The following is an 11,993-nucleotide window of genomic DNA, read 5'->3' on the forward strand; positions in this document are numbered from 1 at the left end:
TTAGTTAGCTACAGTGTTTTTTTTAATAACTGATATTAATGAACCCAGAGTTGGAGCGCTGCTTTTTTTGTTGTTGTTGCAACTTTGAAAAGGTGAAGGTACCGGCCCGGTTTGGGTCTCAGTTTTAGGCCCACGCCAAACTCAACGGTAACCATGGCAACAGCCGAAACCTACACGTGTGAAGTGATAACAATTTTTATTTTATTCTTGTGAAAGATGAAAAAAAAGAAAAAAAGGGAAAAGCTTGCTTTTTAAAATCATAACTATGATAATAATAATACTTTGAATTTATATCGCACTTTTCAAGACACTAAAATGTTTTATGATGTGCTAGTCAACATCCCTTCCCCCCCCCCCACTTGTTACAATGTTTAATTTATCACAAAATCTTCAGATGCTGTAAAAATGGATATAAATAAATAAATAAAAAGAAGTAATTTTGGGTCTTAAAGTGGTACACTTCTCTATAAAATGCCTTCTGCTGGGTTTTCTGCTACTACTTGAAAGTTGGATGAGCTGCTCAGCCACTAGACTCAGCTGAGAGAGTTTATGTGACCCAAAGTCCTCCAGTTGGAGGACACGACCAATCAGAGGCCGGCGTGCTGGTCAACTGACTGGGTCCGAGTCCAAGACATTGTCCAACATAAACACACACACTTTCCCACAAGGCCTCGCAGTCAACAGCTAAGGTAAACGCGAGGCTTGTGATGGAAAAAAACCCCCGGACAAACAAATAAACTTAACGGTCAAGTGGCGTTACACACTCACACGACCAAAAAACACAGGGAAAAAGGGATGGATTTGAAAAACATCGCGGAAATTGTCCAACGGAGGGAACGTGGATCAAGATATGACACAGAGAAGAAAGAAATGTGCATCTTCACTCGCATACGATGAGTAAAGAAACATACAATGAAGGAAAGTATGTATGTGGATGATGTATGTGGATGTATGTATATATTTATATATATATATGTATATATATGTGAATATATATATGTGTATAGATATACACATATATATATATATATATTTTAATTTATTTATATATATAATTTTATTATTGTTAATTTATTTAATTTTTGTTATTTTTCTTTATTTTATATTAATTTTTTGATTTATTTGATTATAATAATTTAGGATAGGAATATATAAGCATTTTTTGCTTCTCCCTATACCTTTTCAGTCGTTCTGTTGTGTATATTATAAAGAATAATATTGTATTGTATTGCAATCATTTACTGAATAAAATACACAACAACAACAACAACAAAAGATATAGCGTATAAAAAACGAAAACAAAACGAGGACACATGTTGGATCTTTTTGTTGTTGTTCTGACTGCACACACACTGTACCACAGTTAAACTGGAAACTATCTGAGACCAATGAATGTTCAGAAGGACTTTGAGTGGACTAGGAAGTGGACTAAGAAGTGCTGACGGTGCTAATTGGCCTTAACGAGGAGCCGACTGACCGCTTTGAGGATGGCCACGGCCTCCTTGCCGAGCCAGACGGGGAAGAGGACGTCGTCGTGGAGGATGGACTCAAACAGGTCGTCTTCGTTGTCGGCTTCGAATGGCGGCTGACCCGCCATCATCTCGTACATCAGCACCCCCAGGGCCCACCAGTCCACCGACGGGCCGTAATCCAGCTCCTGAAGGATCTAGTCGCACGTTCAAAGTGAATAAGGGAGGCTTACAAACGGTTAGAGTAAAACATTAAGAAAATACATTTTTACTGACGTCAAGTTATGCTAAGTGTTAGCAATGAAACATTTAGCATCATCAGCAAAGAATCGAATGTGGCTCTATGTGTCTGTGTCTCTATGTGTCTGTGTCTCTATGTGTCTGTGTCTCTATGTGTCTGTGGCTATGTGTGTCTGTGTCTCTATGTGTCTGTGTCTCTGTGTGTCTGTGTCTCTATGTGTCTGTGGCTCTGTGTGTCTGTGTCTCTATGTGTCTGTGTCTCTATGTGTCTGTGTCTCTGTGTGTCTGTGTCTCTATGTGTCTGTGGCTCTGTGTGTCTGTGTCTCTATGTGTCTGTGGCTCTGTGTGTCTGTGTCTCTATGTGTCTGTGGCTCTGTTTGTCTGTGTCCTTATGGTCTCTATGTGTATGTGTCTCTATGTGTCTGTGGCTCTATGTGTCTGTGTCCTTATGGTCTCTGTGTGTCTGTGGCTCTGTGTGTCTGTGGCTCTGTGTGTCTGTGTCTCTATGTGTCTGTGTCTCTATGTGTCTGTGGCTCTGTTTGTCTGTGTCCTTATGGTCTCTATGTGTCTGTGTCTCTATGTGTCTGTGTCCTTATGGTCTCTGTGTCTCTATGTGTCTGTGGCTCTGTGTGTCTGTGGCTCTGTGTGTCTGTGTCTCTATGTGTCTGTGGCTCTGTGTGTCGGTGTCTCTATGTGTCTGTGTCTCTATGTGTCTGTGGCTCTGTGTGTCGGTGTCTCTATGTGTCTGTGTCTCTATGTGTCTGTGGCTGTGTGTCGGTGTCTCTATGTGTCTGTGGCTCTATGTGTCTGTGTCCTTATGGTCTCTGTGTCTCTATGTGTCTGTGGCTCTGTGTGTCTGTGTCTCTATGTGTCTGTGTCTCTATGTGTCTGTGTCTCTATGTGTCGGTGTCCTTATGGTATCTATGTGTCTGTGGCTCTGTTTGTCTGTGGCTCTGTCTGTCTGTGGCTCTCTGTGTCTGTGTCTCTATGTGTCTGTGGCTCTGTGTGTCTGTGGCTCTGTGTGTCTGTGTCTCTATGTGTCTGTGGCTCTGTGTGTCTGTGGCTCTATGTGTCTGTGTCCTTATGGTCTCTGTGTCTCTATGTGTCTGTGTCTCTATGTGTCTGTGTCCTTATGGTCTCTGTGTCTCTATGTGTCTGTGGCTCTATGTGTCTGTGTCCTTATGGTCTCTGTGTCTCTGTGTGTCTGTGTCTCTATGTGTCTGTGTCCTTATGGTCTCTGTGTCTCTATGTGTCGGTGTCTCTATGTGTCTGTGGCTCTGTATGTCTGTGTCTCTATGTGTCTGTGTCTCTGTGGCTCTGTGTGTCTGTGGCTCTGTGTGTCTGTGTCTCTATGTGTCTGTGGCTCTGTGTGTCGGTGTCTCTATGTGTCTGTGTCTCTATGTGTCTGTGGCTCTGTGTGTCGGTGTCTCTATGTGTCTATGTCTCTATGTGTCTGTGGCTGTGTGTCTGTGTCTCTATGTGTCTGTGGCTCTATGTGTCTGTGTCCTTATGGTCTCTGTGTCTCTATGTGTCGGTGTCTCTATGTGTCTGTGGCTCTGTATGTCTGTGTCTCTATGTGTCTGTGTCTCTGTGTCTCTATGTGTCTGTGTCTCTATGTGCCTGTGTCTCTATGTGTCTGTGTCTCTGTGTCTCTATGTGTCTGTGTCTCTATGTGCCTGTGTCTCTATGTGTCTGTGTCTCTGTGTGTCTGTGGCTCTGTGTCTCCATGTGTGCGGTCACCTCGGGTGCGATGTAGTCCGGCGTCCCACAGAAGGTGGTGGTGCTGACCCCGTCGAGGATCCCCTCTTTGCACATGCCGAAGTCCGCCAGCTTGCAGTGACCCTCCGCGTCCAGCAGGATGTTGTCCAGCTTCAGGTCTCTGCGCAGGGGGAAAGGAAGCGGGGGGGGGGGGTTGACGTCTTAATATTGGACAAACTGCTGTCTGTAGGTTTGAAAGTTATTCCTCAAACAGATCCCAGTGTGTCCAGGCTGAAGGCATCACCTCCAGCTCTCTCTTTGTAAAATAAGGTGTGCCCCAGGGTTCGGTCCTAGGACCACTTTTATTCACAATGTACATCAACAGTATCGGTGGAAATGTGCCAAATGCAAAAGAGGTGAAGGGGAAGAGAGAGAGAGAGAGAGAGAGGAGGGTTAGGGTGGGGGTGGGGGGGCATTATGAAAGATAAGAGAAGCAGTGTTGAGAGACGACCGGGCGCTGATGAATGCTGCCGCTCCGGGTTTGATGGTTGACAGCCACAAAAATGTCAACATCTCCTCGATGTGGCCACCGCGGCCAATCAGCCCCGAGGCGTGTTCACCAGTACACAGTGTGTGTGGGTTTTTTATTTTTTCCTGTTTTCATGTTTGTACTTTTCTGTCCCATCATGCATTGCTCCGACAGGGTATTTTATTGCTCTGTTGCACGAGAGTCGTAAGGAAAAAAATGAGCAGTAAATTCAGAACAGCTGCCGATCATCGACGTTAAATAAATAAATAAATAAAACAATGCAGAAAAAAAATCCACGATTAAAAATCCGATGTCCAAGAAATCCATTTCCTCTCGCCAGACGGCGGCTCGTTGTTGCCGGAGGTTTGATGGATGTGAACTTTTCATCCCGCTCCAAGGCTCCCGAACACAACCGCGGCGTTGTACTGCAGCCGGGCGCCATGCCTTGCTCAAAGGCACATTGATGGCCTCGTGTCGAGGCAGGAAAAGAGACGCTCTTGTTCTGTACCCCCCCCCCCCCCCCCCCGCCCCCCTCCAGATGATAAATGGAGCTGGCGACCGGCTGCCTGAGTACACATCTCACCTCCGGGCGACTCCCGGCACATCGAATATTAATTTGAACCCGGCGCCCTGCAGCGGGAACGCAAAAAATATTTAATACGAAATTTAATGTGATTTAATTCAAATGACTGGCGGCGCTAATCGTTGTGTTACACGTCACCTTCACTGCGGGAACATTCAATATTAACGTGGCTACAGGTGTTCAGCCCTCACTAATGGAAGGATATTTATTTAGCTAGGTTGCGTAACATTTAAATGATCTTTTTTTTTTTTTTTGGTGTATCCATAATTTATTTATTGCAAAAAATAATTAAATCAGTTTTCTTCATGCTTGGCTTCTTTATTATTCTTGTATATATTTATTCTTTTTTATTTATTTAAATGAATACTTGTGGAAGAATTTTGAATATTAATGAATATTGAGAGATTTAGTTGGTTTATTAAGATGAATGACCAGATTGGCCTCCAATTAAAAACAACAAACATTTCAGATTAAAATACAAAAATACAAAAATAAATGAATAAATAAATAAACATAAATAAACATAAATAAACATATATAGGGTTCCCTGTCCCTGGTTTAAACCCTGACCCTGGATCAGTGTCACATGTTTTCCAGGGAATTAACCTCCAAGTTTTGCTTTTCCTTGTATTAGAAAATCTTTAATATCGCTTAACAAATCACACACACACACACACACACACACACACATACACACACAAACATACACAAACATACACAAACACATACACACACAATCAGGCTCAATTGAAAGCATTTCCTGTGTTTCATGTTAATCTTGAGTGATTTTTCCATTACGTCGTGAGAGACAACCCCCGTGCACTGTGACACCTAACCTCTCTCTCTCTCTCTCTCTCTCTCTCTCCTACTCCCACCCCAACTTATATGTCCTTTTTTGTGTGTGAGATCACAATGACCTTTCACCACCACAATCGAGTCAGCTCATCATTTCGTCTTGGAGACTCACCTGTGTGTGTGTGTGTGTGTTGTGTCTGACCCTGTGAACACCATCACACCCAAACATCGGTTTCTGTCTCGCCGACTTCGCCGAAGCGAAAGTGCGACTGCACGTCGGCTGTGACACGGGAGGAGAGATGAATATCAGAGGAGGGATGAGGGAGGGAGGGGCTGGGGAGGAAGGAGGAGGAGGAGGAGGAGGGCGAGTCGGGACATAATGTTCCCAAAACACTTGTTGTTCCTCTTCCTCCGCTCGACAAAGTGGGTCAGGGCGAGAGAGCAAGAGAGAGAGAGAGAGAGAGAGACGTAAGGTAGCTCCGTCAAATCAGCCATCATTTACAAAGAGTGTGTATGTGTGTGTGTGTGTGTGTGTGTGTGTGTGTATTCACTATCAAAACAGCGTGGCTGAGAACACGGCGTTGAAAGACTGATCCATTAATGTTAACGTTGGAATCAAATCTTTCTCATGCCAGTTGAGTGTGTGTGTGTGTGTGTGCACGTGTGTGTGTGTGTGTCTCTTTATCCTTCACGTCTATTCCCATTATGAAGAAAAAATGTCCTCGTCATTGGAATCCAGCAGCCGTACCTCCGTTACCTCTGATCGAGAGGTCCGTCTGGTAATAAGACACCCCCTTCACTTTGTACACAGCAAAATCAAAAGTGTTGGATATTCAGTGTTAGGGTTGAGTGTTAAAATATAGAGTTATTTCAACTCGGGTTTAGTGTTCATCAACTCCAAGAGAGTTATTGTTCAAAATGAGTTGGTGTTAATACAGGGAGTCAAATGTCATAATCTGCAAACAACTCTACAGTGTTGATTTTACACTACAGCTAGTGTTACCCATCCCCCAGAAGGCTGCATGTTTGAAAGAGGCGGGAGATTGTTTCACGCAGCCAGACAAACACTCTGACTCTTTTCTGTGGACTGGACATGTTCAGACATCATTCCAACTGTGACTAGGATGATACGTGTGTAAGTATGTCTCCGCATATGTCTCTTCATTAAATGTTCTACCCTAGTGTGTATTTCTACAGGTAACATTAACGTTGGAATAGGTATAACCTTGATGGTTAGCTAACATTAGCTAGCTATCCAGCTCACTAGGTTTAGCTAACCGAATAGGATAAAGAATGTTTAGCTAGCCAAAGACTGTGGTGTTAGCCAAGTAGGATGAATAGGGATATTTTTCTCATTAAGAAATTAGAATAATCAACACACGTTGCAATCACGTTATATTATAAACCGTGATTGTAATTTTTTAAAAGAATTCTGTAATGGTAGAGCACAGACATTTATTTTGAAGGCAGGTTAAAAATTATCCTATGTTGTCCACTATTTTCTTTTCTTTTCGTTTATTACTGCCATTTCGCCCAAATGTGTGTTATTAAATTGTTTAAACAAGTCTATTGGGCTTCATATTAAGGTTAGACACTTTTAAATAAAGAGAAATGTGTGGGGGTTGTCGTGAAATGTCGAGAGCATTTTATTTTGACTGCATTTATCTCACTGTTCCGTTAGCTTTACTTCCTCTTAGTGTCGGGACTTTTCGGGGTAAGCCACGTTTCCACTCTGCTCTCTGCACTTTCGTAGTTTTGGTTCAAATTTAAACTGAAGTTATTTGAAATACATGGAAAGTCAATGTATTATCATGTGGACATTATCTACTTGCAATTTAAGTTATTTTGTATGTCCGTGTGTCGATGTCTGTGGGTAGGGCTGCCATGTGGCTAATGATCTAAGCTAGCATGTACAGTCAAGAACGTGTGCTAGCATTTGTGTGTGTCGATATAATGCGTGACCGGAAAAATGCAAATGTCAGAAGGAGTAGAGTAATTAAAACATGCTTTGGACAAACATGTCTGCACAATGGAGACGTGAAGAGATGTGCAAGCTTGTTGTTCTGGCCGACACATAGTTGGCTAAACAGAAGGTCAGGCTCAGGCTCTTTTAAGTGAAGGATGGGAGAGCCGGGCGCTCCATGCAGTCGCAGAAGTCAAGGCGCTGCCACTCTCCCAACGTTTTCAATAGCGGCTCTGTTAAGCGTTTTACCCGACGAACGTGTCCCGAGGTCGGCCGTGAAACCGCCAGGTTACCCGCCCATTACGGATGATCTTTCCGCGATTTTCAACCCGCCCAAAGTGATCGAAACTTGGACGCCAGACTTGGGAAAACCACGCCAAATTATAGAGCGACGCATAATCATCAATTTGGCTGGAGAGAGTTTTCAATAGCGCCTCCGTAAACCGCTTTACCCGACGCAAATGTCCCGATGTCGGCCGCGAAACCACCAGGGTACCCGCCCGTTATGGAGGAATGTTTTTAGATTTTCAACCCGCCCAAAGTGATCGAAATTCGGACCCCAGACTTGGGCAAACCACGCCGAATCATGGAGCCACGGATAATCTTTAATTCGACTGGAGGAAGTTTTCCTTAAGCGGGTCCATAAACCGCTTAACCCGATGAAAGCGGGTCGCGCATTCGCCAGGTCAGGACATTTTTGGAGTATGAAAGGGGCTTAAGTGACTTAAAATAGTTAGTCACACAAGTATGATGTACATTAATTTGATTTAGTCGTACACTGCCGACGCCAGGTGGCATAGAAAAGGCAAGGGGAAAACAAAACATGAGTTTTAGATTTTTTATGAATGTTTTTTTCTTTTCTTTGTAGGACAATATGCTGGTCAAGGTGAGATTTGGTTCAAGTCAGAAGTATGTTAAGGTGGCAGAAACCGAAGCAGGCTATGAAGACTACAATACATTTATTGAGAAAGGTTGGTATTACTTGTTTATTACACAGCCATATCTGTTTGGAGTAAACTAATTATTTGCTTGAATGTCAGTTCATGTTATAGTGTCTTTTTTTATATTATTTTAAGTAATATGTTTGGTTGCCTCGCCTACCCAATTGTTTTTATTATGTTGACCAATTGTTATGTCTTGTGAGCAAGTCAAAATGGACAATTGGTGTATGATGGGGAATTTATATTACATATTCTGCACACTGCTCAGATTATAATAATAAAAGTGTCAATAGAAGTTTACAAAGGACCATTTTTCTAAATCTGATATTCTCTCAGTAATAGGAAAGTTAGGTCTTCCGCTACAGACAGACTTGCACTTGACAGATCAATCAGGGACAGAGGTGGATGCAGATGTGTTTGAGGAACTCTTACAAGCAGGGGATCTTACCGTCAATGTGTCCACAGAAAAGTCTGGAGGTAAGACTTAGCTTTGTTCGGGAAAAATGAGGATCATCAACTGTAATGTACTGTGAGCTGTTTTTCTGACTAGTATTGTAGAGTTGTGACGGTATAACCAATTTTGTGTGTGTATTTCTTTGAATTGTCTTGCAGTTGTGCTTCAACCAGATCAAGCAGAAATGTCTTTTGAGTCGAATGTGTCAGACACCGTATCCTCTGTGCCTTCTGATTCATCTGATGTAACAATAACTCTTGAGAACGATGGTGGGAGGAAAAGGACCCACGACGATCGGGAATCAGCTGAAGCGGTATATAGCACATTACATTTGTGAATAAAACTGAAACCCAAAGACATTGTCCAAACGAGCAGTGCTCTTGTTGCCGTAAAGGTTAACATAATAACTTATTGTCTGATTCTTTTTATTTTTAGATGGTGAGAGATGTTCTTCAGTCCAAGCCAGGGGGAGAAAAGGTGTTGCATGAATATGACAAAATGAAGACATTGACGGATGGTACCCGGCGACATATGATAAACCTACTGGTGGCTGAGATGATTGAAGTTCATGGGTAAGCATTTTATGTTCACTGGTGCAGATCTTAAATCTATTTTTTCTTCATAGCATAAGATGCAGTTGTTACAGAACCATGTCACATTATTAAATGAGAGATATATATATATAATCTCATTTCTGGAGCAAAAATATTGAAGCAATTAAGTTATACAAATTAATTAGCTAATGGGAAAACCGGGCAGATGTATGATCAGTGCAAAAGAAGCCAAGGGAATTGTAAACAAAAAGACTAATAGTTATCATGATAACACAAATCATTTGTTTGCATTAATATAGTTTACTTTAGAGATGACTGTCTTTTTTGCTTTCTTCTTGATAATAATACTTATTTTAGTTTGACATTTTAACATTTTAAAGTTTGAAAAATAATATGTTTTTCTACTTTTAAAGGAGGATCCCACCAACCTATGTGCGAACAAAATACGCTCTTGGCATTATAACTCTATTTCCTTACCTCGGGGATCCTTACTCAAAAATGGATATGTAAGTTTGTAAATGAATGGCTTATACTACAATGTATGCAGGGAGGTTATTCTGAATTTGCCTTGTTTGGCTGTGACCCATCAGTGATGTTTAGTTTTGTTCTTTCTTCTCGAATTTTATAGGAGCACTTCTATGATGCTGACAGTGGATCTGGTTATTTGGCCTGGAGGATAAAGACAGTCCAGCGCAACATTGCAGTTCTATCTCGGAGATGCTCAACCACCTGTACTTATCAAGCTGGACCAAAAAGCAAGAGAGATTTTCTCCTAACTGACAATCAACTGTCTGGCGAGGAATGCCGTGAGGCAATCTCCATATTGAAACATACAACTGATGAATCGGTTGTCAAAGAGAAAATGAGGGCAACATTTCAATACCGTCAGACGGTAGTTCAACAAGACCAGCAAGACTCCTCTACAGTCCTGGATGTTTTCCCACGTTTTCTCGATACACCTGGCTTGGTAAGAAACGCATATGGTTTTATTTATTTAAAAGTGAACAATGTACATTTAAGGACTACACTTTCAGCACGGTTGCAGGGATTTACGGAGTTTCTTCTGTAGATTGACCAAGACTTTGCCATGATGTTTGGAGAGGAGGCTTCTGGCAGATTCTTGGCAAAATGGCCCACTTTCTTCAAACCCAGGATCCTGGCAAACTGCAAGAATTCTAATGAGAATGTTGAAGACTTGTTGTCTGGGCATCACTCCTCAGATGCGTCTGGTAAGCATCGTTCATTATCTTTTTTAAACATTAATTTACTTGCCTGATTCAGAAATCTTGTATGAGCATAATGTGGATATATTTATTTTCACATGTAAGTCTTTGTTAAATCTTCTACTTTCTTCTGGTTTCCCCCTAGGCTGGGACAGTGACCTGTCAAGCATCCTACTGCTGGTTCACCTACTTCCCCCTACTGCAAAAGGACCCAAGAGTCCTAAAATTAGCTCGCATCAAGCAATCAAACATGTTGTGAGATATTTGAGGGTATGCAATGTTTTAATATGCTTGTTAATTTAGTTATTTTCACAATGCCTCTTTTTGTGAAGAGGCACATGTGTTTTAAGTAATGTAGTGGGCCATTAAAATTGTTCCTCATGCTTCTGTTTTTTCCAGATTGGCGCCAGTGTTGAGACCTTCCTTGAGAGTATGGAACCTGGACAACCCATCCTCCTGTGTGTCGGTGAAGAGAAGAACAACATCCAAAGATTCTATGTCATCGTTGACCACAAGGCCATCCCTTGCAAGGCTCAGACGTCCCTGGCAGCTTTCGATGAACTCTTTAAGGCCCACTTCATCTTCAGTGTTCACTACCACGAATCCCTTAACAGCTTCTACACATTCATCCAAACAACTGTGTTCAACATTGATGTGGGAAGTACCAAGGAAAGTCCTCGTGTGAAGGAGCTCAGAGCAAGACTGCTGAACACAAGTATCTGAGGTGACACACATCCTTGGCTGCAAATATGTTGATTTGTTTTATCTGCAAGTTACACCACATAAGTTCTATGTTGCTTTGTAAGCATTTGAGATTTTACCATGGTTTATATCCAGGAAAGACATTACGTTTGAAATGTGGACAGCCGGGATGTTCTTTATTCTTTGCACTTATTCAGGGTTCAAGAAACACCTTATTCGCTTGCACCGGGACACTGTTTCAACAAATACTGTTAACAGTATGGACACTCAAATAATAGATGAGCCTTCAACTTCAAATGCAGTCAGTACAGATATTCCAGTAACCACCAATGTCTCTGTTGACAAGCATAATTTGGTAAACATGTGTTGTTCTGTTGTAGCACAGTTGCAATCATCAGGTGTTGCTGAGAGCACTATCCAATCAATGGTCGGGTCAATGGAAGAGCTTGTAAACGATATTCACAGTCAAACGAGAGACTCAGTTCTCAACTGCACTTCAGAGATGCAAGGAACAGACTTTGAAAAAAAGCTAGACAGTTGTTTTGAACAACTACAAAATCCTTTCTCAGTCTTAAATACAAGAGCCAAACGACAGAAGTATTTCAAGGAAAAGTGGGAAATAGTTGAGCCAGTTGAGTATGTTCTTGGGGTGCGATTTGATGTACGTAGAGATCGAACAACAGGAGTTTACAATCAGATCCCTGTAACGGATAAGTTTGTGTATGTACCCATCTTAGGAACCCTGAAGTCTATGTTCAAAAATAGTGAAATTTGTGAATGTTTCCTGCAGGCCAAACAAGAGGAAGAAGGATTTTTTAAAGATATATGTGATGGGTCATACT

General features: G+C 42.0%; 1 protein-coding gene and 1 long non-coding RNA gene across 2 annotated transcripts in view; one reads left to right on the forward strand and one right to left on the reverse strand.

The window, feature by feature from the left end:
* Positions 1 to 11,993, reverse strand: part of LOC130207122 (protein kinase C epsilon type-like) — a 53,474-nt gene that overhangs the window by 881 nt on the left and 40,600 nt on the right. The window contains exons 12-13 of the mRNA XM_056435575.1: positions 3,450 to 3,588; positions 1,478 to 1,666 (exon numbers count right to left, since the gene is read on the reverse strand). Of these exons, the coding sequence (XP_056291550.1) occupies positions 1,478 to 1,666; positions 3,450 to 3,588 (328 nt within the window). The remainder of the gene's footprint in view (positions 1 to 1,477; positions 1,667 to 3,449; positions 3,589 to 11,993) is intronic.
* LOC130207124 (uncharacterized) lies at positions 8,927 to 9,725 on the forward strand. Its single transcript, XR_008834236.1, has 3 exons — positions 8,927 to 8,985; positions 9,108 to 9,244; positions 9,640 to 9,725. It is a non-coding gene; the product is annotated as an uncharacterized LOC130207124 (long non-coding RNA).

This window comes from Pseudoliparis swirei, chromosome 17 (genome assembly GCF_029220125.1).
Source record: "Pseudoliparis swirei isolate HS2019 ecotype Mariana Trench chromosome 17, NWPU_hadal_v1, whole genome shotgun sequence".
Classification (NCBI taxonomy): Eukaryota; Metazoa; Chordata; class Actinopteri; order Perciformes; family Liparidae; genus Pseudoliparis; species Pseudoliparis swirei.